This window comes from Phasianus colchicus, chromosome 3 (assembly GCF_987193195.1).
Source record: "Phasianus colchicus chromosome 3, bPhaCol1.hap1.1, whole genome shotgun sequence".
NCBI lineage: Eukaryota > Metazoa > Chordata > Aves > Galliformes > Phasianidae > Phasianus > Phasianus colchicus.
The window spans coordinates 33,802,940-33,827,759 of NC_143438.1; the positions used below are offsets into that span (position 1 = coordinate 33,802,940).

Below are 24,820 nucleotides of genomic sequence, written 5' to 3' on the forward strand. Positions count from 1 at the left end.
TGTATACTCAACAACAAATATTAATATGTAAGAAATAGTAGAATGTAAGTGAAGATTAGTAAGTCATATCCTTCTTCTGCCAGCCATTTCTCTCAGTTTTCAGCACCCATAATCAAAATTCCACATGATATGATCAAAATAAACCAGCTCATTGAATTCTCCCTAAATTAAAATCTGGATATTTCAGGGAGATAAAATACCCACCCCATTGGTTCTCCTTCTCAGGCTCCAGAAATCTGGCCATTTTGTCCAAATTACTTCACGATAAAAATTCAGAGGTTAAAAGCCTTTCAGAGATATTTAGAGGCCCATCCTGAATAGGATTAACTTAAGTTCAAAACATTATAACTCATAGTCTTCCCAAAGCAAAAGACTACTGAACCTCTGAAAATGTGGATTTTTTTTCAGTTACACAGACAAAATCTTAGTTACTCCAGAACTCCTTCATACTTCCAGGCTGTGAATCTCCAACATATTCAAATCATTCTAGATAATTCATAACCATGAATTTGGAGATATGGGAGTTCACATTCACAGACTATTATTCAGGAGATGTGTTGTATCTTCCTTCTCACCCGCTCCTTTTCATTTTGGAGGAAAAACAAGCAAGACAAGAAAAAACTTTTATTGTAATAGTGCATACTTTGAATATTGTAAGTCATTTCCATCATGCTACCTTATATATTTCAATTAATTATTTGATACACATGCTCAAATTCACATGCAGAGCTATGTACAGTAATAAGTCTCTGTTGATTATGACGTTGTTGATATTGTTAATAGCTGAGATTTTGAAATAAAGCAGTACCATGCTTTGGAAGTAAATTTTCTATTTATTTTTCCTACTAATCTCCTACTGAGTCAGTTCTTGGGTGAATTTTGAGATGTAAAATATAATTCTTTTTTTTTTTTTTCTTTTCAGAAAATAAAATTAGAGGCTTCACTGCAAAATGTCTCAGAATGTTTGATTTTTTTTTTTTTTTTTTAATTTAATTCTGTTCAGAACCAATGTGGGCTGCTCTACCTGCAGATCCATGAAACACACTTGCTAGCTATTCCTTAGCGAAGCTGTACACTATTTTTAAGCACTATCCATATCTATCTATCTATATATATTATCAAACAATTTAACATCATTGAGAAGAGCAATCGAATAAAGTATGAGACTAACATGAGAAAATGGAAATCTTCCTTTGTTAGTCATCAAACCTAATGAATTTACTGGTTATCAGGTACATATTCAAGCAGTTGCTTGCCTTCTTATTGATGTTGATTTCTGGAGCTATAATACAGTGTTAAACTTCATCGTTCTCTTCATGGTCTCATCCCATGCAGCATCCCTAATCTTCAATAAGAAATGGCCACACTGTGAAATCATGGTATGGCCTCCAGCTAGCTCTGCAGTAATCAGATACCACACATTGCAACACAGAATGAGAGAGGCTGTGATTTCTGCAGCTTATAGTTATACAATTCAAATATTTGTGGTGGATGTTTCTAATCACAGTTCTGTTTTCTGAAGTATTACAGTTTAAACTGTGTATATCAATGACTTTCTGACATCGTTCATCACATTCCTAAACACTAAAGTTGTGATGGAAGGCCAGAAAATAAGAATAGTTTGTTATCTTTAATACCTAACTTTAAAAATTCAGCAAGTTCCTTAATTGTGTAATTGCAACAAAGAAAAAATGATATACTATTCTCCTGGGTTTGAAAGTGGAATGAAATGATTTCTCGTGAAGAAGCATAAACTGCTACATTTGCTATGGATTTAGATGTTAATTTTGGCTAAACTTCTCAAAAAGTAAGTCTTATTTCTTGAGAATATATGTTACACCTATTCTAGTACACTATTCTTTTCAGATATTCTCATAATACGAATTCAACTGCTTCTGAAACAGCATCATCTGTGAATTGCAAAACATTGTTTTCATAATGACAGAGAAAACATTTAAGCTGCTGTGGCAAGAAAATTTCCTCAACAAAGGGAAAAAAAAAAGATACAGCATTCCCCATAATCATTGTACAAAGGCAAATAGATAGAGGAATTATGTGTAGAAATATATGTTAACAGAATTCTGGCCAAATTTGTCAGTTTTAATAAATGAGTTCCAACCTTTCTGTGAAAATTAAGACCTCTGTCATTATTACAAGTAAAGGATGAAAAAAAACTGCACATCAGCCTACAGTGTTCATTGCTCAAGTATAAAATTCATTTAGAGTAGACACTCTTCTATATTTTTTCTCTTGGAAGAAGAAACCACAAGGAATATTGGGAAATGAGGAGTAGAAAAAACCCCGTCTCTTAAAATCCTGTAAAATCCTGTTTCTTACAGTGCATAGAGATACCATGAGTAGGCAAAATAATACCTATTTTTTGTTTTTCCTTTTTATTTTTCTTTTTGACATATACTTCCTGAATAAACAAATGTGATCTTTATGGATAATCAGTTATCCAGTTCAACTGTCTGTGACACAAACTAGTAACCTGTGGAAAACATTCACTAACAGCTTACATATTCGTTAGCTATTATCAATCAGTACAGTTTTACTTTTAGCTGGAGCTATGAAAAATGCATGAAGATAGAGATGAACTCTGGCTTGTGGTATTTGTTGTGAAGCCCAGAAGCAGCAGTAACCCGCAACCTATCATGCATAAAAGCAGAAATAACATTTATGAGCTCACTCATGTAAAGCTTGAGTAGTCAGATTCATGAAATTCACCGAGATTTGGATTAAATTTAAACCATTCTATACAGCTCTAGTTTTGATTAGAGCTCTGTGTGCACTGGAAAAAAATACCTCACTTTTGAATGGAATGTATATTTTTAAGAAGTTTGAATGTGCTTAAATCTAAATTGAGATCCAAGCTTGATCTTAAAATGTACAGTGAGTCAATTTACATTCAGTGCTGGGGAGTGGTGGGGGTAGAAGAGGAAGGACAAAATAGATAAGACTCCAGCCTCTTAGAATTTTAACTGTGGGTACAGGTTATTAAGATAAAGATCAAAACATGACTGACTTTTACCACTTCCATATATGAAATTATGAAGCCTGAAGTGACCAGAGAACTTAAATTAAACAATAGAAACTCTGTGACACTGATTATTTTTACTTTTAAAGGAACAACAACAGACATCTTTTCTCCTCTCACTTCTCTCCACTTCCCATTTAAAAAATAAAATAAAATTGCATGATCTTTCAAAAATTATTCCAGGAATTTACTCTTCTACTTTCCATTTATAGTTCATAGAATTAGCTTAGATTTAGCAACAAAGGGGAAAATAAGCATTTTGTAAATCTAATTTGCATCACAAACTAATAACATTTTATGCTTTGTATGTTTAAATTCTGTATAAATGTCAGCCACTGCGGCTTTCACGTATTTTCAGTTGGTGCAGAAAAAATCATTGAGGCTTAGAATTTATTTTAATATCTAAATAAATTCTCAGCTCATCATTCAGATGACTTGTGGACTGCAAATAAAGTTATACAATGCATGAAGATGAAGAGATTAAATCACACATCCAGTCAGTTGCAATATATAAATATAAATACATACATACATACACAAAGTCATGCACTCCCCACCCCCCATATGCACAGTTAAGTTCAGATCAAATGCTTTGATTCAAGGCTGTCCTTTGGCTGTAGTTCAGACTAGACCAGAATAGCTTGGCTTTTCTTCCCCAGTTCTGCAAAGCTAAACCTTTAATTTGTAAAAAGTGGACATTTTATGGTGAATCTATTTAAAGAAGAAAGTTCTGACAAGGTTCTGCCATTTGGTGCCAAACATTTGAAAAATAGGTAGCAAAACTTAAGTATTACAGAATCCAGTTTTACAGTTAGCCAGTCCATTTGTCTAACTGCATTGTAACAGAAGTTTGTTTTTTGCAGGTTTGGAACCTAACTGGAACACTTACATCTGGATAGACTGTCCCTTGTCTATGCAAACAAAGAGGTCACTAATTGTTTAGCCTTAATTCTAAAATCAAGTATTTCTTTCACAGTGTTAATTCATATATGTAACTTCTTTTATTTTGTTTTCTGCTAAAACAACTTAAAGCTTCTATACAAAATAGTAGATTATAAAAGAAGAAAAATATTGCTGATTACTTTTTAAAGCACGTTACTTCAAAGTCTGCTTAGTTCCTTTCATATCCTTATGATTATCCACTTTTCAGAGTAAATCATTAAAATCAATTTGAGACTGAATTACCTAGACCAAGTATATATGTTAGGAAATTCAGCAAAACATTGCTCCCCCCAAAAAAATCAAAACAAAACAGTAAAACTGTAAATGGAATTCTATTCAATTTCTGTACTGAAATTCATAAACTTTTTAATTAATTTTCTAGTTCTCAGGAATACCAGCTATTCAAAAATTCTAGTATATTAAATTATTTATATGGCAACTTACCTATTAATCTAATTCAATCACTGGCAGCTGACAAAGATATTTAAAGATCATTTGTGTGACCATTATTAAAAGCCCATTATTTTGCAAGTATATAGTACAGAATGGTTCCTCCTTCTTAATGACAAATGTCATTCAGAGAGAGACCAATAATAAAACCCTTTTGAGTTAAATATTCAAGATTTTCTATGTTGAACAGTAAACAAATTTACTTAGGGTGTTTATCTGAAAATTTAGCTTGTCTACCGGTTAAGCTCTGGAAACAAGGGTGTGTCACCTGGGAAGAATACAGGGATGCTGTCTGGATTTGCAGATGTGGGATCAGGAAAGCCAAGGCACAGACAGAACTGAACTTGGCAAGGGATGTGAAAAACAATAGGAAGACATTCTACAGGTTCTCCAGAAGAGACAGGCCAAAGCAAGTGTACCTCCTTTGGTAAATGTAAAAGGAGGACTGGCTTCAACAGACGAAGAGTAGGCTGAGGTATTGAATGAGTTCTTTGCCTTGGTCTTCGCTGGCAGCCAGGATTCCAGTACTTCTCATGCCCCTGAGCCCTGCATCCCACCCCACCGCAGAGGGCATAAGGGCCCATAAGGGCAGAGCAAGTCTGAGACCACCTCATGAGACTGAATGTGTAGAAGTCTATGGGGCTGGATGGTGTGCATCCCAGGGTTCTGAAGGAGCTGGCTTAGGTGGTTGCTGAGCCACTCTCCATCATATTTGAAAAGTCGTGGCTGTCAGGGGAGGTCCTGGATGACTGGAGGAAGGGTCACGTCACTCCCATTTACAAGAAAGGGAGCAAGGAGGACCTGGGGAACTACAGGCCAGTGAGTCTCACCTCTGTGCCTGGGAAGATCATGGAACAGATCCTCCTGGACAACGTGCTTGATCACATGAGGAATGAGCATGTGATCTGAGACAGCCAGCACAGCTTCACCAGGGGAAGGTCCAATCTGGTGGCCTTCTATGATGGATTGATGGCATCGGTGGACAAGGGAAAGGAGACCAATGTCATTTACCTGGACTTGAGCAAGGCCTTCGACATGGTCCCTGTCATGGTATTGTGATTTTGATTTTTGGTTTTTGGTATTCCACATCATAACATCATGTAGTGCACTGGGAGCTAAAGTGTTAATGCTCCAATTCTGGGTACCTATCCCTATACATCATGGAAGTCATGGGGTCTGGTTCTTCCTAGTTGGGCAGTCTCTTACTGCCTTGCACTGGGTGCTGGAGGGTGCTTTCCTACCTGTACCAAACTTGTCAGGTTTGACTCGATCTCGGGAGCTCTCTCTCTCTCCTATTTTGTTTGATTTATTTGTCCGATATAATCAGTAAAATAAGTTTTCCTCTGTAGATCATTGCCGCTTTTTTTTTTTTTTTCCTTCCTTGAGCTCAGTTCTCAACTCCCTATCCCTTTTTCCTTTTCCTTCCCATTTTGAGGGGTCAGGTGGGCCCAGGGGCCTACTGCCCCCCTGTCACGGGCATAGATTGATCTAGTTAACTCCATGACAGTCCCCCACCACATCCTTATCTCCAAATTGGAAGGATATGGATTTGATGGGTGGACCACTTGATGGATAAGCAATTGGTTGAAAGGCTGCAGACAGAGGGTGTTCATCTATGGTTCTATGTCCAAGTGGAGGCTGGTAACAAGCGGTGTCCCCCAGGGGTCTGTCTTGGGACCGGTGCTCTTTAACATCTTTATCAATGACATCGACAATGAAATTGAGTGCACCCTCAGCAAGTTTGCTGATGACACCAAGCTGAATGGTGCGGTTGACATGGTAGAAGGAAGGGATGCCATTCAGAGGGACCTCAAAAGGCTTGAAAGGTGAGCCAGGTGAACATAATGAGGTTCAACACAGAAAAGTGCAAGGTTTTGCATTTGGACTGGAGCAGTCCCAGGCATCGATACAAACTGGAAGGAGCGGTCCTTGAGAGCTGTCCCTAGTGACCACCCCTCTTCTGATGGAGCCCAGGATACCATTTGCTTTCTGAGCTGTATCTTACAGCTGTATCTTACAGTGGACAATTTAAGAGGTGTTAGCAAAATCCAGAAAGGTGATTATTTCAAAGTAAAAGCTTAGGATATGTCTCCTGTATCTATTAATTAGTAGAACTTTGCAAAGTCTAAAGTTTATTTTCTTCAGTTGTTCACTGCCAGCCTCAGTCTACCCAGGTAGAAAACAGTTTTCTAGATAGAATGACAAAAGGGACAGTAATATTGTTAAGTATTATCACTGAATGAAGAGAAAAATCCTATTAATTTTGATAATCACAAAATTTCCTATGTGATTCTCTGTCCTCATCAGTTATAGGAAATACTTTTTTATCAAGGTTCTCCTGAAACTGTAAGTAACAAAATTGCTTCTGCTTTCTCTCAAAGATTTGTTCCATTTGCACAGGGAGTCCTTGAAAGGGTGAGTGTGCAAGGTTGAAACAAACAGAAATTAAACAGGAGAAAAAGAAGTAAAAAGAACAGAAAGGGTCACAGACAGAGGCAGGAAGTGATGTAATTATCAAAATGGGGAAAAAGGCTAGGAGAATGAAATCAGAAAAGAAAGGTTCTGGAGTTGGAGAGCTAATTCCCTTTGTAGCTATTAAAGCTACACATGGAGCAAATTTTTTGCTTAGGATCATACTAGATAGATATCAGGATCCCTTCTACACGTTTTCAAAATATCCTTACCCTTTATTCACAACATCCCATGAAAAGCCATAGTCACACTAAAAGCAATGTCCTTAATCAATTACACTAGCAACATTGGTCTTAATATAATTAGATTACATAAGCATAATTAGGACACTGCTATTAGCAGACTGAAGAGTAAAGGACATTAGTGAGACAAGTAGATATAGATAACAGATTTCAAAAAAACATTGGCAGGTTACTTTTGCTGAGCTTTAATAAATGGTACACTGAAATGACAATCTCCAGATATCTTCCACTTGAAAAGTAATATTGATTTTGAACAATGAAAATATAAACATCTAATTCCAATTTCTAGATACCCTTAACCCCCTCTGAAAATCCTGCTAGATCTCTATTTAAATGTTTATGCACGGGAAAGACAAATGAAGTGTGGGACAGCACATGGGTGGAGACAATCAAAATGAAAATACTGTTTAGTAATAAATTATTTTAATAGAAAATAATAAGAAGAAGAAAACGCAAGTTTAATATCAAATAATAACAGCAAAAACTGCAGCAATCTTCCAGTGTGATCTTAACTGGCAGCTTTGCTATTGAGACAGGAAGGAGAAAGTGAGACTATAATAAATTATGTGAATTGAAATCTTTCCACCAGCTAAGACTTCTATGAAGAAATATTTAACAGCTTCATTGCCTGTTCTCCATGGATTTGTTCTACTACAAACATTCAGTAGAACTGAGATCTGCTCCTCATGAAAAGAACTGTGAGAACAAAGTACAAACACCAAGAAATCATGGATCATTTGTGATGTATCATCACAAAGATTATACACTCCAAGAATCCATGTGTTTCCATGTTAACTTCACAAGTTTTCAGTCAGTGAGATTTATTCTCTTTAGGGTTTCTCATGAAATGAAGAAATATAATGTAATGCTACTAACATTATCATTCTGCCTTAAATTCCAAGATGCCAGGACAGTACAAAACATGCTTGTGCCCAGCCTTTTGGAGTTTAACTACATACCAGTGATATGAATTAAGTAGTTGCCACATTTGTCTTGTTTGTCCCTCTGTGAGAGTTTGCCAGCCTAGCACTAGCAACTCTATGATTAATATCACTGTTTTTGAGTGATTTTAGTATTGTTTTTTGTTTTGTATTGTTTTTGTTTTTCAATTTATCAGACTAAAGTAATCTATATTTGGCAATGATTATTTTAATATTCCAAGATTCAAAATTGCAACTAACGGTCTTTTTGCAGCTCAGTCAGAACTAAATATCTGGGCAATCTTTTGGAGAAAGCAAGGCTTGGTAGATATTACCAACCCTTGTGTCATCCCACATGAACCTTTACCTGTCTTTCCTTCTTAATCCTGTACTTTGTAGGCCTATATAGACCCTTAAGTCCTACATAAACTTAAGAAAAAGAGGGAAGACAAATTATCATAAAAGCTTCTGACTCTCTGCCTCCTAGGACAAAGAGATATTTATGCATGGTCAAAAACAATTTATTAAAGTAACATTAGAGGCACAAAATATTTCCAGAAAAAAATGGCAGTTTTCTGACATGATGATTAAGCTGTTTTACAAATTGTCATGAGAATAGATTTAGTAAAAAAGTATTGAATAGAATTATCTTTAAAAAGTTAGATTACATTCTCTTGAACCAGCCCATCTACAATAGTGAATGGGCAAGTGTGCATGTACATACATATACACATGAACATAAAATGAATAAAAAAATATAAAAATGAACATCTCATATACATTTACAATGAATTTCCATAAACTGTAATTTTCATAAACTTGTGGTTACATTTTGTAGATGTAGTAACTTGCTGTTAAATGAACCATAAAAACATTTTTAATGAAAACAAATATATCAAATCAGTCACTAAAACAGAAAACCATTAAGAAAACCTGTCTGATGAGAAAATGGCCTTTCCTCCCTTCTTTCCTCTCTTTTTTCCTTCACACATTTGATCAAATAAATCTAAAATACCTCTCAAATGGAAAAGAGTTGAACTAAAATCCCCAATATTTGAGTCGTTGTATTGAAGTAGCTACCAGTACTAACATCAACAGTTTAAAGAAAACAATTACTGTATTTAGAGAACAGAATATGTGCCTAGACCTTGTTTTACTGGAAAGTGGTTATTTTATTGATACAAATGTGACAATTCAGCTTTACATATAAAGAACACTATAAAGACTACTATAAACAGAGCTGCTTTCATACATGACATTAATATGAGGAGTACTTTAGCTGATTTCAACCAGAGGAGAATTAAAGACCACGTAAGATTAGAAGCAAGTACTTAAGACAACCATACTAACAAAAAGAACACTAAGCTACATGTAACAAAAGGCCTTTACAATAATAGACTAGAAACAGTGCTATTAGTCCTGACAGTATTTTCTGTACATTGCAGCGTTAAATGTTCAGTTTGCAATATCATGAAAACTGTGGTGAAATAAGCAGGACATTCCTCTTTCATAATTACTACCTTTGGAAAAGATAAAACAGCAGAAAATTTGCAGATGTCAATACATTTTATCTGAGGTTTTACTTATTTAGAGTATTTGGCCTAAAAATTGGTAGCTCTCTCCAAGCACATTCCTTGGGCAAGGCCTCCCTTCAATGTGGTAATGAAATTTGGAGTATTTCTACATTAGTTTCCCTCAATGTATTTGGAGTATGACGTATCAAGTACCATATCATGCAGTATACAGTTTACTGCCAGATCAGACCAAATATCATGTAGCAAACATTTCCTAACCCTTCCACTATTTTGTATCCGCTTTTTAAAATCTGCAACTATTTAAAAAAACTAACTGAACATATGTCATTCTAATGAGAAATTGGAATATGTGTCTTTTTTTTTATTCTTTTCATTTCTTTTCTCTCTACAAGCACCAAAAAATCATGTAAACAGCTGTTTCACTGTTGGAAAAGGACAATGAGGAAGAGAAATAGACTTTAAAAGGTTATTTTGCTGTAAGTAGCAATTCTTCTTCGTATTTATAGGCAGAAAAAAGAAGGCTGCATTCTGTCTCAGCCTGAATTCATAAACCTAACTTGATCGTCTTCTAAAGAATTTATGTATCATGGTTAATAATCAGCTTTAGGCCCTTCTGAGGGAAGAATCACATTTTGAAGCTACAAAGGTCCACTAAATAGCCCACGGGAAATGACCTCGCATCCCATTAAATATAAAAACTCACTACTGTAGGACTGTATGTCAGAGGTAAAACATTTCTGTCTCTCCTCCCTTCAAGTGTCTGAGAGCTCCCTCAGCTTAAATGCTTTATTAAGATTGAAGAAGTAGACCAGATTGCTGCTTCTCAGGGAAAACTGTTCTTGATTTTTTTCCTGTGTTTTACTTTGGGGGAAAAGAAAATAAAGCCTTTTCTTTTCTCCATTACTGTATATTCATTATTGTTAACTTTTTTTCTTTTTTTTTAATCTTTTATCTTTCCTTTATCTATTTCATATGCCTATGGCAAACACCATACTTGTCTTCTTTCTATTCCAGGAAGCAACTACAGCATATGCTTTATCTAGTTATACCGGGTTGCTATTTTCCTATTTAAATGGCAGATATGGGTTGAAAGTCAGATTTGAAGGTCAGGGAAATAGTTCTCATTGTGATGTAAGTCTTTGTGAGCCACTTTTTCTTTGATGAGAAGCAAAATCATTAGCACATTATTAAGAAATGAAGTATAATTCACATTTCCTGAATTATCTATTTTAAGTTCAAACACGTGTAGTTGCACATTTGTTTTTTTGCCTCTTCAATTGCAATGACGGTATTGGATAAAGTTTTAACAAGAAAAAGTCATTTTAATATCATGTTCACTGTAAAGTTTACGGTGAAGTTTTGGTAGCATGGGATACTGCAGAGGTGGCCTCTGTGTGAAGAACCTTGAAGCTTCCCAAGTTAGGAAACAGGCTGATCCAGCTGGCTCCAAAATGAACCTGCTGCAGGCCAGAGCTGAGCCAATGAACAATGCTGGTTGTGTCACTGTGGGAGCATATTTGAGAAAGACTGCTGCAGAACAGCAACTAGGATAGAGTGAGAAAATGAGAGTGAAACAGCCCTGCAGCCACTTAGGTCAGTGCAGAAGGAGGGCAGGAAGTTCTCCAGGTGTTAAGCAAATGTTCCCTGCAGACCATGATGGAGCAGAATGTCCCACTGCAGCCCATGGGCACCACTTGGAGAAAATCTCCCTGTCGAGCCACGGAGGAGCAAATAGTGAAGAAGTGGATGAAGCCTGAAGGAGACATAGCCCCTAGAGAGCTGCCACAGGAGCAGCCCTGGGCCAAGGCTACAGCCTATGGAGAGGGGTCCACAGTGGGGCAGGAGGGCTGCTTGGGATCTGTGTGGAGCAACGCCTGAAAGCTGGGCCCTGTGGTATGGAGTTATATTGGAGCAACACTTGAAGAAATGCAGACTGTGGGAAGCCCGCATGTGGTCAATCTGGAAAGGATGGCGTCTAATGGGAGAGACCTCACATGGAGCAGGGGCAGAGAGTGACTGTGAAGAAGTGCAGAGATGGAAGTATTATGAACTGCTCACAGCTTCTATTCCCCAGAGCTTCTCAAGAGAAAGAGATAGAAGTGGGTGGATGGGGAAGATGTTTTTAGTTTGCTTTTTGTTTCTTACTGTGATATTCTATTATCAGTATTCAATGAATTAAATTAACCTACTCTATGCAGATTCTGTATTGCCCTTGATGATAAATTGGTGAATGTTGTGAAAAATGATAACCTTAATCCAGCCCCCCAAAACAGTAAACAATGTGATAGGGATCATACATAGCAAATAATATGGAATTATCTGGAATGAGAATCACAGAATCACAGAATCACAGAATGACCTGGGTTGGAGGGGACCTCAAGGATCATGTAGTTCCAACCCCCCTGCCTAGCAGGGCCACCAAACATACACCTTTACTAGATCAGGTTGCCCAGAGCCTCGTCCAACCTGGTCTTGAACACCTCCAAGGACGGGGCATCCACAACATCCCTGGGCAGCCTGTTCCAGGACCTAACCACCCTCCTAGTAAAAAACTTCCCCCTAACATCCAACCTAAATCTTCCCTCTTTTAACTTAAAACCATTTCCCCGTGTCCTGCTATTATCAGCCCTTATGAAGAGTTTACTCCCCTCCTGGGAGTAAGTTCCCTTCAGATATTGAAAGGCTGCAATGAGGTCGCCCCGCAACCTTCTCTTCTCCAGGCTGAACAAACCCAACTCCCTCAGCCTGTCATCATAGGGGAGGTGCTCCAGCCCCCTGATCATCTTCGTGGCCCTCCTCTGGACCCTTTCCAAAATCTCCATGTCTTTTTTGTACTGAGGGCTCCACACCTGAACACAGTACTCCAGATGGGGCCTCACAAGAGCAGAGTAGAGAGGGACAATCACCTCCCTATCCCTGCTGACCACCCCTCTCCTGATGGAGCCTGTTGCCGTTCTCTCTGCAACACTCGTTTTCCACCCCATAAGGTGCTGCTTTGCCAGCGAAACCGACCCCATACCAGGTCGGGGCCAAATGCTCACACAGACCCCAAGTATAGGTGAAGCAAAATGGCGTTTATTAAAATGTAGCAGGCACTTAAATATTCTTGTCCTGCTTTGTCTACACCCCTTGCATTCACGCTGTCCTATCGTGGGACAGCACCTGGCAAGCCCTGAGCATAGGGAACCTGACCCCGTCACACACCGTGTCCTCGCTACGCCTACTACATCTCCCCCTCCCTATGCTCAGTAATATCCCGTAACAGCGCGAACGCAAACGCTACAATTGTTCCCGATACCTGTGATACTCTATGCATTGGTCCATAAGCTACTACATAATCCTTAGCAAGCAATTCTGAAAGCACATAATCACACACGGCAGAATAGCGGCAATACACACAATTACTAAGAGTGCTAATACTATGTCCTTAACGATCTTCGCAATCCAACTCCCGAAGTTGCCAAACGTCTTCTTGAACCAGTCTCCGATGGGGTCGTCGTCCACCTGGATCCTCTCCGTATGGTCTCGCAGGGCTTTCAGCGCTTTATGGATGGATACGCTGTGGTCGCTAAGATTGAAGCAACACATTCCTTCTAGGTCTTCACATTCATGCCCCTGTGCCAGGAGCAAGAAGTCGATGGCTGCTTTGTTTTGCAGCACCGCATGCCGAATGCTGTTTGTGTCTTCTAGCATCGCATTCAATACTAATGTTGTTAAATTCACCTGCTTAACTGACCAACATGCTAGGTGTTCTATCTGAGCCAAGCTCTGTGCTGCAGCAACCCCAGGGTCGTTCTGAGATTTTATCAAACATGCCGTTTGGCTAGCTAGATCGGTGTTGTTACGGCAGCTGGAATGGTTTGTAGTGTACTTAACAAAGGCTTCTAACGTGTATTGAGAAATGCCCATTAGGCAAGTGCAAAAGAGTGAGGTAGCCGATTGCAAACTAAAGCAAAAGTTGTTTTGGCTCATCTTATTTACCTAAGTAACCCGTAAATTCCCTGACAGTGACAAAAGTGAATACCCTGACAGTGACAAAAGTGAATACCCTCGCTCCCTGTGATAAAGCAATAACCACCACACACACTAAACATAGCATTCGCCTGATAGAAAGGCATTTTCTCGTTGGCAGCAACGGTTGAGTCTTCCTCCACACTTCTCCCGGCCTTCTTTCGGGGTTCCTGGGCTGTCTCCTTCTTCTTCGGTGTTAACAGGAGCCATACCTGCAAAACTCAGAGTCCCTTGTTACTGTTCTCTTTCATCAGATCTGGTTTGACCTTTCTCGCCGGGATCCACATGACACTTCCCGTACTGACATGTTTTACAGCAGCATACCCTCTACCCCATACTAAAATCCTCCATCCTGACTCCCATATTCCTGCCTCCGTTCTTATTTTGACTAGAGGGCCTTCCTCTAGAATTCTGGGGCGCCAATGCTTTTCTACTGGTGCCCTGCTGGCATCCCCTCTTTCATAGTGATTTAAGGCAAACTGAGCTTTGGCCAGTATCTCTCCTTGTCTTGCTGTTGGGATTCTGTTGTTATATCCCTCCCCCTCCCCAAGAACATAGATCTTTTCTTTGAGGAGGCGGTTGGCTCTTTCAACAATGGCCTGTCCTTGTGAGTTTCCCGGAATACCCGTAGTATGTTGAATTCCCCAGGCCTCTAACCAATTCTTGGTGGATCGTGATGTAAAACATGAGCCGTTGTCCGTTTTAATCTGTACTGGCAAGCCGAGGACCGCAATAGCTACAGCCCAGTGGGCCTGGGCCGAGGTAGAATTAGCTTTTCCGTGTTGGGTAGCCACGATCATCGTGGAGGCTGTGTCAACAGTAACTGCCAACCACGACCGAGGTGACATTCGCAGCTCCCACGTAAAGTCCGTCTGCCATATTTGCAGCGGCCCTAAACCGCGGGGGTTGACCCCCGCCCCAATAGCAGGAGCTGAATTACAGTGAGGGCAGGCCTGCACCACACCCCTTGCAGCTGTAATGGAAATACCACAGGCTCGAGTGAGTGCTCGGGCGCCTATGTGAAGCGTGGAGTGGAGGTCTCTGGCCTTCCGGATCGTCAGGACACGGGACCCTGCAGCCGCATCTGCGGCTGCGTTGCCCTCTGAAAAGAATCCTGGTACATCCGAATGACTTCTTACATGTAAAATTGCTACAGGTTCTACTCGGGTGCACAAAGCATCTTCTAAGATAAGCGCTGCTTCTGTACTAGGGATGCCTTCTTGGCCCATTTTCAAAGCAAGCTTAGCTGCAAAAGCGGAATCTGTGACTATGTTACAGGGAAGGGAGGGCCAATAAACAATTGCCATCGCAACAGCTCTGACCTCGAGCATCTGAACGCTGGCGCCCGGATCTGTGAAGATTATGGAATCCCAGCGACCATTTATTTCCCACACTACTGCCCCTTGCCCCGTTGATGATGATGCATCGGTAAACAGGGTAGGCCCCTCCACGGGCGAGTCTTGCACCCTGCACCGTAACGACAGCTGCAATGGTCTCGCCAGTTCGAAAATAGGGGGCGAGTCCGCAAATGTGAGGGAAGCTGACGTCCCTTCCAAAGCAAGCAAGATGGGCTCTGGGAGTGGTAAAGAATCACGAAATGATGTAGGGAGATAGATAATAGAAGGTTCTTGTCCAAAGGTTCTGACAGCTGTATGACGGCACTTACGAAGAAGCCTAGCTAATATTTCCAGCCAGGAGGAGTACGCACGCGTGGGCTGAACGGAGAAATGCCACCACAACGGTTGCGGTTTGGCTCCCAAGTCATGGCCTATAACAGCAGCCGCCCCACTTTCGCATTTACAGGCAGCCACTTCTAGCTCCTTTCCAGGATCATATCGAGACAGAGCCGATTGACAACAGGATTCTGTTATTTCCTTCCATGCCTCTGCCATTTCGGGCGTGATGGAACGCGCCTCGTTCGGATCTGAGCCCTTAAGCTGCTCATAAAATGGCTGCATGAGGCGAGGAGGGATCCCCAGTGCCCCTCGAATCCATTGTAAGGCTCCTGCTAGCTTCTGCACATCCCATAGCGTGCGTATCCGGGGTTTGATGTCAACCCTGACTGGGTGGACAGTTTTGTCTCCCAGCCGATATCCTAAAAACTGGACCCCTGATCCTCTCTGGATCTTTTCAGCAGAAATAGTGAAGCCGGCTGATGTCAGGAGCGTCACCACTTGGGCTTCTAATGACTGGAGCCCCGATGGGGTCGGGGATGATAGCAGCAGATCATCCATATAATGCAGCAGGAGGAACTGCCTAGGGGACTGTCGGACCGGACTCAGAATTCTGTCAATCACTATCTGACAGATCGTGGGAGAGCACGCCATCCCTTGTGGGAGCACTCGCCAGTGATACCGACGAGCCGGGCCTTGGTTATTACGGACAGGAACCGTAAAGGCAAAAGCCTCCCTGTCTTGCTCAGCCAGGGGTATAGAGAAAAAGCAATCCTTCAAATCGATAACAACAACCCCACAGCCTGCAGGCACGGCGGATAGTACGGGCGCACCCTGCTGAACTACACCAAAAGGCACTAACTGAGCGTTAACTGCGCGCAAGTCATGCAGCAAGCGATAGGATCCTGACCGTTTCTTTATCACAAATACAGGAGTGTTCCATTGACTAAGAGAGGGTTCTATATGACCTAAGCGAAGCTCTTGCTGTACTAATGCGTGAAGCGCTACAAGCTTTTCTGTCGGTAAGGGCCACTGATCCACCCAGACAGGTCGCACTTCCTGTCTCCAGCGCAGTGGGATCGCATACTGCTCTGACAATTGGCAGATCGTGGCCCCCATTATAAATTTGTTATGCGTGCCGCCACACCCCGCAGAAAGTCCCTCCCTAAGAGGGTTCCTGGCACCTGCGCCACTAACGGGGTAAGCAGAACAGGCCTTTCCAGGGAGCCATCCCTGTTGATTACGACAACCTCAATCTTCTGGGCGGACCTCCGGGTGGGTGTTGTTCCTCCCACTCCCGCTATCATCTGTGTCGCCCCTGTAGGCCATGTAGAGGGCCAATCGGATTCCGCAATAACCGTCACATCTGCGCCAGAGTCTATCAAGGCAGTGACAAAGATGGACCGTGGCCCCGCTGAATCAGGTGGGAGATCAGTGATCGTAATAGTGGCCTTCACTAGAGGGCGCTCCTCACAACCCAAAGACAAAGCGACCATAGGCTGGCTCAGGTCTCCCAACTGCAAGCGGACAGGGAGGTCCCCGGTCGAACGTGGTCTCCCTCTCGATCTATTGGGCGGCTGCGATCTACTTCGAGCTCTACACTGCGGCGCCTTGTGGCCCCTTTTCCCACACAACTGGCATACTGGACTTTCGTTGCTGCCTATTCTGGCCCTACACTGGGCCCTGATATGGCCCCACTGGCCGCACCTAAAACATGGGCCTTGAGCCTCTTGATCCACTGCCGGATAGCCGGGGTGATGATAACCAAAGCCCCCGTGCGCCATCATCACTCCAGTCACTGCGGCAGCAACCTCGCCTGCCACAGACGGATTTGACTTTTGTTTCTCTACGATATACTTGATGGCCTCACCGGGGGTGTGAAACTTTTCCGGCGCCGCTCTTAGCAAAGCACGTACGTCCCCGTTCGACTTTTGATAAAGGCAGTCCAGAATAACAGGGTTATGGACCGCCCTAGGAAGGTCTGACCCTTCTACGGCTTTTATCAGCCTATTTGCAAAATCCTGAAATGACTCCGTGGGGCCCTGTGTAATTTCTGTCCACGGAGTAGATGGCTCTGCATTCCTTGCGAGCCTTCTAAACGCCTCTAAAGCGGCGTCAGATGTAGCAATTAATTCCCCAGGTCTCAGGTGGGCAACTTGTGCCTGGGCAGTTAACAGACCTGGTGCACTACCCATCAATCTCTGAAGGTCGGAGTTGTGTAATACGTTCGCTGGATCGTTTTGCGCTGTAACCAATAATTGTCTAAGCCGGGCCTGCCACTCCTCCTTCCACAATGTATACTGCACCGGCTTCAAAACCATACGCATCAAATTCTCTATATCATAGGGCAAGAGAGGCCCCTGTGCGGTAAGGTTCTCGAGGGCATTCATTGTTAAGGGGGATTTTAAACCCTTTTTCTCGACTGCCTCAAGCACCCTCGTGATCCCTTTCGGGTCTAGAGGAACCCAAATTGGGCCGTTTTCTGAGGCTACAACCGGAAACGCAGCTGGATTCGCTAAGCCCTTTTCTTCTGCTGCCTCTTTAATTTTAGCCCAGTCAGTAACCGGGCCCCCCCACCGGCGCGGGCTCCCTCCCGGGTGCGGGCTCCCACACCGGCGCGCTCCGCCTACCGCCCTATCGCGTTCTTCAAGGGGCGGTTCTGGCTGTGACGTTTTGTCCAAAGAAGGGCATAAAGACGGAGCAGGGTAAGGCGAGGGCGGGGCTGTCGGCTCACATGACTGACTCGGCGACTCCTTCTTCTCCGTCTCTCCGCCTCTGCTCTCCGCCGTCGGCGCCATCTTTGCCTCGCTGGATCTATGAGAAAGCAAAGACCCGCTCCCGGCAGCCCCCGTCGCGCTCCGGTCCACCCCGAACCCTCCTTCTGCCTTTGCCGCTTTAAGAGCCTCAAGTATCAAGCCCCATGTTTTAAGCTCTGAGGCTTTTTGGTCGGACATGGCGCGCTGGCACAGCGCCGAAGTAAGTGAGTCCCACCGATTTGAATCGAGCACCTGTTGAGGGGAGTCCAGCTCACCCTCCTTTTCTAGCCGCGATAACACGGCCGCGATCTCCTTCTTAGAAGGAACGGTCTTACCGCAATAAGTTTTACAAAAATATAAAAGTACCTTAATTACTTGATCCATAATTACACACGCGACCTGCCGCCACCTCACAGGTTCCACCGCAGTGTGTCTTCCGCAGGCGACCTGCCGCCACCTCACAGGTTCCACCGCCTTACGGGCACGCCGGGCAGCTACTACTCACAGGGTGAATCACGTCGGGGTCACCATTTGTTGCCGTTCTCTCTGCAACACTCGTTTTCCACCCCATAAGGTGCTGCTTTGCCAGCGAAACCGACCCCATACCAGGTCGGGGCCAAATGCTCACACAGACCCCAAGTATAGGTGAAGCAAAATGGCGTTTATTAAAATGTAGCAGGCACTTAAATATTCTTGTCCTGCTTTGTCTACACCCCTTGCATTCACGCTGTCCTATCGTGGGACAGCACCTGGCAAGCCCTGAGCATAGGGAACCTGACCCCGTCACACACCGTGTCCTCGCTACGCCTACTACAGGAGCCCAGGATCCCATTTGCTTTCCGGGCTGCCAGAGCGCACTGCTGGCTCATGTTAAGTTTCTCATCTATCAGGACCCCTAGGTCTTTCTCTGCCGAGCTGCTCTCAAGGACAACTCCCCCCAGCCTGTACAGGTGCCTGGGGTTCTTCCGGCCCAAGTGCAAAACCTTGCACTTTGCCTTATTGAACCTCATTAGGTTCACCCGAGCCCAGCTTTCCAGCCTGTCAAGGTCCCTCTGAATGGCCTCCATTCCCTCCACCGTATCGACTGCACCACTCAGCTTGGTGTCATCAGCAAACTTGCTGAGGGTGCACTCCATTCCCTCATCGATGTCATTAATAAAGATGTTAAAGAGCACCGGTCCCAAGACAGACCCTTGAGGGACACCGCTCGTTACCGGCCTCCACCTGGACATAGAGCCATTGACCACCACCCTCTGTCTGCGGCCTTTCAACCAATTGCTTATCCATCTAGTTGTCCACCCGTCAAATCCACTTCCCTCCAGTTTGGAGATGAGGATGTGATGGGGGACCATGTCAAAGGCCTTGCTCAGGTCCAGGTAAATGACATCAGTTGCCTTCCCTTCGTCCACCAATGCCGTCAAGGACCGTCTAGTCCTTGGCTACCTTCTGGGGTAAAACCATGTCATGTTAGTCTCATCAATTTTCTGAGGGGCATATATATGTAAAGACAAAATGCTTCCAATTGCTGATTGCTACTATGTGATTTAAGATAACAGCAAATGTCAGTAGTGCTATGGATGATAGTGACTACATTGTGTTTCTCTGTATTAAAAGTGGAATTTATTTACAAATTATTTTGTGATACAATCATTCTGACTTCAGTTAGTTTTCCTAGCCTTAGACACATTTGTTGCAAAAAATTGTTGGTTCTCCTGTTGGTTGTTAAGGAAGTTCTTATATTTTATATGTTAGATAAAATAGAGGTAGCACCCATGGAATATTGTCTGCATTTCTGGGTATGATATTTTGTGGAAGATGTTAAAAATTTCCAGGAACTTTGAAGAAAAACAAAAAGAAAAACAAACAAACAAACAACAAATAAAGTCATTTAGGAAATAACTTTAGCAGAGCAGGAGAGAAAAAGTCCAATAACAGCTTCAGCTGAAAAAAACACCCTGCTTCTTGACCTGTCAAGGAAACATTTATGCAATAGAAGGAAACTCAGACATCCTATGATAGCGATTAAGATTTGTCTTCTAACACAGAAGGTAGGATCAGATGGAGAGTTGCATAGTTTATGAGACTCCTGCAGATCATGCAAGAGATGCAAATAGAAAGCTTTACCAGTTTTATAGTCTATATTTTTTATGCTAGTGTAAGCTTCAAATTTAATTTTTGTCTGAATATCTTTGCTTCAGTAAGTGGTCACTTGTTTTTCCAGCATGTTGAAAAAACATATTGTTTTAAAAAGGCCCGGATACTAGAGGTTTAGTGAATAAACCCTATTGTTTCCTACTCTATTTGTATCTCACATTATCAATTCATTGCATCAAACTTACAGAATATATTGTCATGGTATGTCACACTCAAAATGTTGACAAGAAGAGTGTGCCGTCCAAGCAAACTCAGAAATTCACTGACGGTATAATTAAATATAATATTTCAAACATGAAATACTAAAATAGCAAAGTAATAATAAAGACTAGTCAAATAAATATTTTTAGCCTATTTGCACTTTTATAACTAACATTTATACTTCCAATTGTGTACAATTGGAATTTGAAAATATACAAATTTTCAAATATTTTCCCTTTCTTGAGATAGATATTATACTCACCCTTCTATTGCTCTTCTGAGTCCCAAAGGCCAGTGGCTTCAGTTTTTTGGGGGAAAGGTGTTAAATTAATACATTAGCATCTCTATTCCTCTGCACCACGTTCTTTCCTCATTATTCTGAAGATCCTTGATATATCGAAATTACGTTTATACATACATAGATTTTTATTTATGGAGTACTTGCCCTTTGCTCTCTTTGTTATAACTAAACCAGGTTTTAGGTGGTTTCCAAGGTGATATTTCTCTGGTGAGCAACAGTTGGCTATAGGTGAGTCACTTACAACCCTGGAGTCTCCAGTGTTTTTCCCTGTATTTTCAAGACTTCCACTATCATTTCATGCACTTGCTCCTCTGTGTTGCATTATGTTAGAACAATGGATCCTTCATTCTGCATGAGTGACTGTTATTATTACCTGTTTATTACAAAATATGCAGAATCACAGAATCACAGAGTGCAGGGGTTGGAAGGGACCTCTAGAAATCATCAAGTCCAACCCTCCAGCAAAGCAGGCTCCCTACAGCAGGCTGCACAGGTAGGCATCCAGACAAGTCTTGAATATATCCAGAGAAGGGGAATCCACAACCTTCCTGGTCAGCCTGTTCCAGTGCTCCATCACCCTCACTGTGAAGAAGTTCCTTCACATATGGGTGTAGAACTTCCTATGCTCCTGTTTATGGCAATTTCCCCTTCTCCTGCCCCCACAGATCACTGAAAAGAGATTGGCATGCCCTTTGACTCCCACACTTTTTATAAACTTATTTATAAACATAAATAAGATTCTCTCTCAGTCTTCTTTTCTCAAGACTGAACAGACCCAGGTCACTTAGCCTTCCCTCACAGGGGAGATGCTCCAGGCCCTTTATCATCTTTATGGCCCTCCGCTGGACTCTTTCCAGAAGATTCCTGTCTTAACATATAATAATATGTTTTAATATTATATAATAGTATAATATAATAATATTTATTAACACTGTTAATAATTACTGTTATACCACACAACACTGTAAAGATAACCAAAAGCTAAAACAAAGAAGGGAACAGTTACCTGATCATAATTTCTATTAGGAGCTAAAATCAAATCTCCAGACAGTCTGAAACAAGTCTAGGGCTGTCACCCAAGGGAAGATCATGGTTTTTAACATGCAGTAGCAATTCTATATTTACTGGATTGGAAGTCTGCACTATTAAAAATGGAGTTTCTCCCTAGAACTGAGCTAGGAATTTGTTACTTTATTTGAGTTCCTGATAGATACTGAGCAATAATACAACAGCTACCTAAATTTCTGGAAGCACTCAGTAAGTCACAGTTTGAAGAAGCAAACCAGGAAAAAAAGTTTGGGATACACAGTGTACTTTATAAAGCTCCCCTGGAGTATGGATAATTGAAGAACATTCTAGTTTGACGCACGCACAAAACAGAATACACTCATAATTGTTAAACTTGTATCTTGTTCATGAATGTTTCTACACCAGAAGCTTTTAGTCTCTTGATCTTGTATTTATTTATTTGAATCATTAGCTTGGAGTGTGGATTTTGCTTAAATGATGAAAAAATACAATATGTACTGCCCAGAAATTACTCTGGGGATATTTTTTTTTCTTGTAACACAAAGTTAGGATTGTTCTTAGCCTTCTGTGTCATATACAAAACAGTTGCTTCCTACTCCAGTGTTCCTTAAAGACTTCCTGCACAGAGGACAATCTCACAAATGTGCTGTGTACTCTGCAGGACAGGGCAGAATTGTCATTAAAACTTTATAGAAACATACCCTATTATTTCATGTGTAAAACTCTTAAGTGCTTTCCTGGTGCCATATATATTTCATTATAAAACTATTAACGGCATAGCTAATTATTACAAAACACATACTTCGTACATAAAATATCTATGAATAGCCTCAGAACAGAAGTGGAAATAATGTACATTTTACAAAGAGTATTTAGCTTCCTTGGTTAAAGCCAAGCTGTTCTATAATTTCTGCATTCATTTAGTTCTATTTGGTCCAAGCAGGAATGCAGAATTGTGCAGAACATACTTGCCAGGATTCTGATAAAATATGTACTCGCTTGTTTGATTCCTGGACTGCTGATTCAATGACTTTGGAAACTCCTTCTGATAGCAAGCATCTTACCAAACATATTTAAATGTATCTTGTGTATACAGATGGGACCAGTGTATCCAACAACAACAGAAAAATAAAGCCATCTACTGAGAATTGGTCACATAACTTGAAGATGAATATTTAGTTGTTATTCAGTGTTTTACATCTGTAGAACTCAGAGTGTTTTTGAAAAATATTATTATCCACATTTCTCACTGTGGAAACTGAATCACAAAATGGTAAACAAGTTGCGTGCTGCCAATGCATTTAGAGATTTGGTAAAATTTGTGAGACAAACAGCAAGTTGAATCCTCTGCTATGAGAGTCTAGCATGACAGACAATATTGCAAAATTGTTCATGAGTGCTTCTTGTGATATTTTTAATATATATTTAATGAAAAAACAGTGTTTTATTTCATCTAGAAAAGTGCCTTAACCAGTTGGCCATGTTGTCTTTTGTTGATAGAATTCCTATAGATTTCTTCTTCCCACCCTGTTAAGTACAAAAAATATAAGATCTAGGAAGAAAACTGGAAAGAAAGCTCATATCTAGCAAAACCAGAAAATATCATTTTAATTAAATCCACAGTTAAAGCTTTTTTAAGACTCATGTATCCTTTTCCGTCAGAATAAGTTTTGCAAGTAAACACTTCTGTGTTTAAGACTGTAATGTTTTATGATTTATTTCAACTGACATGAACCAAAGACCCTCAAATTTACTATAGAAGAGATAAGGGTTTTTTTGTTTCTTTTTTATTTAGCTTATAAAAACAACTCCTTAGTAGACATATTGGTTGCTTGATTAGATAAATTTTTTGAATACAGCTCTAAGAATGAAAAGACTATATAGGAGGATAAAAAACAAGCAACTTTCCTATATGAAAGATTATTTATAGATCTCACCTGGGACTAGCCAAGAACTTATTTCACATGTGAATGAAATGAGGTGGAAAGTAATTAAAAGATGATATATTTCATAGAAAGATAGAAGTTAAATGGACTGCAGATGAGTTTCTGATGTGAGAGACTTATAGAAAACTGAAAAATTAGAGAGAATGTGCTGTGAACTCAGCAAGTAACCACGTTACTATTGCAAAAGCATCATTTACATTAAACACCTAGATTTTGTGTACAGCCTTAATAATAATAATAATAATAATAATAATAATAATAATAATAATAATAATATGAAGTGTTTGCATGAAATTTGGAGTTGGAGGTATTCCAAGTGAACACTCTTCATTGCAGTCATGACAGTGTCAGTGCAATTAATTACAAAAATAAATCCTTCCCAAAGTAGTGGATCCTGATGAAAAATCAGCTTATTTTAAAGATAACTGGTGCTTTCATGTGAAGCATGTAAGTTTCTGGAAATACAGAAAGAACTCTGAGAATTGACTACTGAAAAGAGCTACTTGATTTAGAACTCTTTATAGTGAGTAAAACAAACAAGTCTCAATAAGAAGCACTGTTTTGGATATCTGTAAAACAGGGATCATAAGTGTGCTATCAGGGCTTATTTGACTGTTTTCACATTTATATACTTAATAACTGCATGGCATGTGTGTGGACTACTATAGTCAATAACTCAGAACTCTTCACATAGAGTTCTTCACTCAGAGTTCTTCACATAGAAGCTTCTTCTAATTGTAAGAGAAGTTATATACTGGGTAGAAGGTCTACTTTGCCAGAGGATTAAGTAATGCAATATTACACAGTACCAAACCATGCAAGTCTGGAAATACAATCCCAACAATGAGATCTAATGTTTTTTTGGATAAGTTTTTCATTCTGTGCTAAGTCTAAAATTGACATTTGGAAGCAGTCTAAAGAACAAGACAGTTCCAGAACAAAGAAAGTGGAAGAAAAATAAAAGCTGTATTTGCAGTGGGTAGTTTGGCACATTTCTTCAGAAGATATACATAGTTAAGAAAACAGGTTTGTTCATTGTTTTAATTCTCCAGAAAATGATTTCTATCGTTTACCCATTTATACTGTGTTGTCTTCCTAGATAGACCTTCTTGATACAAGAATAAGGAACTGCGCAAGATAAAAAAGCACAT

At 40.8% G+C, this 24,820-nt stretch overlaps 1 protein-coding gene across 1 annotated transcript; it reads right to left on the reverse strand.

The window, feature by feature from the left end:
- Positions 1 to 12,655: 12,655 nt before the first annotated feature.
- Positions 12,656 to 18,848, reverse strand: LOC149918500 (uncharacterized). Its single transcript, XM_090137253.1, has 2 exons — positions 16,918 to 18,848; positions 12,656 to 13,821 (listed from the first exon to the last, which is right to left on the reverse strand). Exons 1-2 carry the CDS (start codon positions 18,420 to 18,422, stop codon positions 13,806 to 13,808), a joined length of 1,521 nt encoding a protein of 506 aa, XP_089993379.1. The 5' UTR covers positions 18,423 to 18,848; the 3' UTR covers positions 12,656 to 13,805.
- Positions 18,849 to 24,820: the final 5,972 nt, after the last annotated feature.

What these genes read in the sequence shown, in the direction of transcription:
- LOC149918500 (XM_090137253.1), bottom strand. Translation starts at nt 18,422, where the DNA reads ATGGATCAAGTAATTAAGGTACTTTTATATTTTTGTAAAACTTATTGC.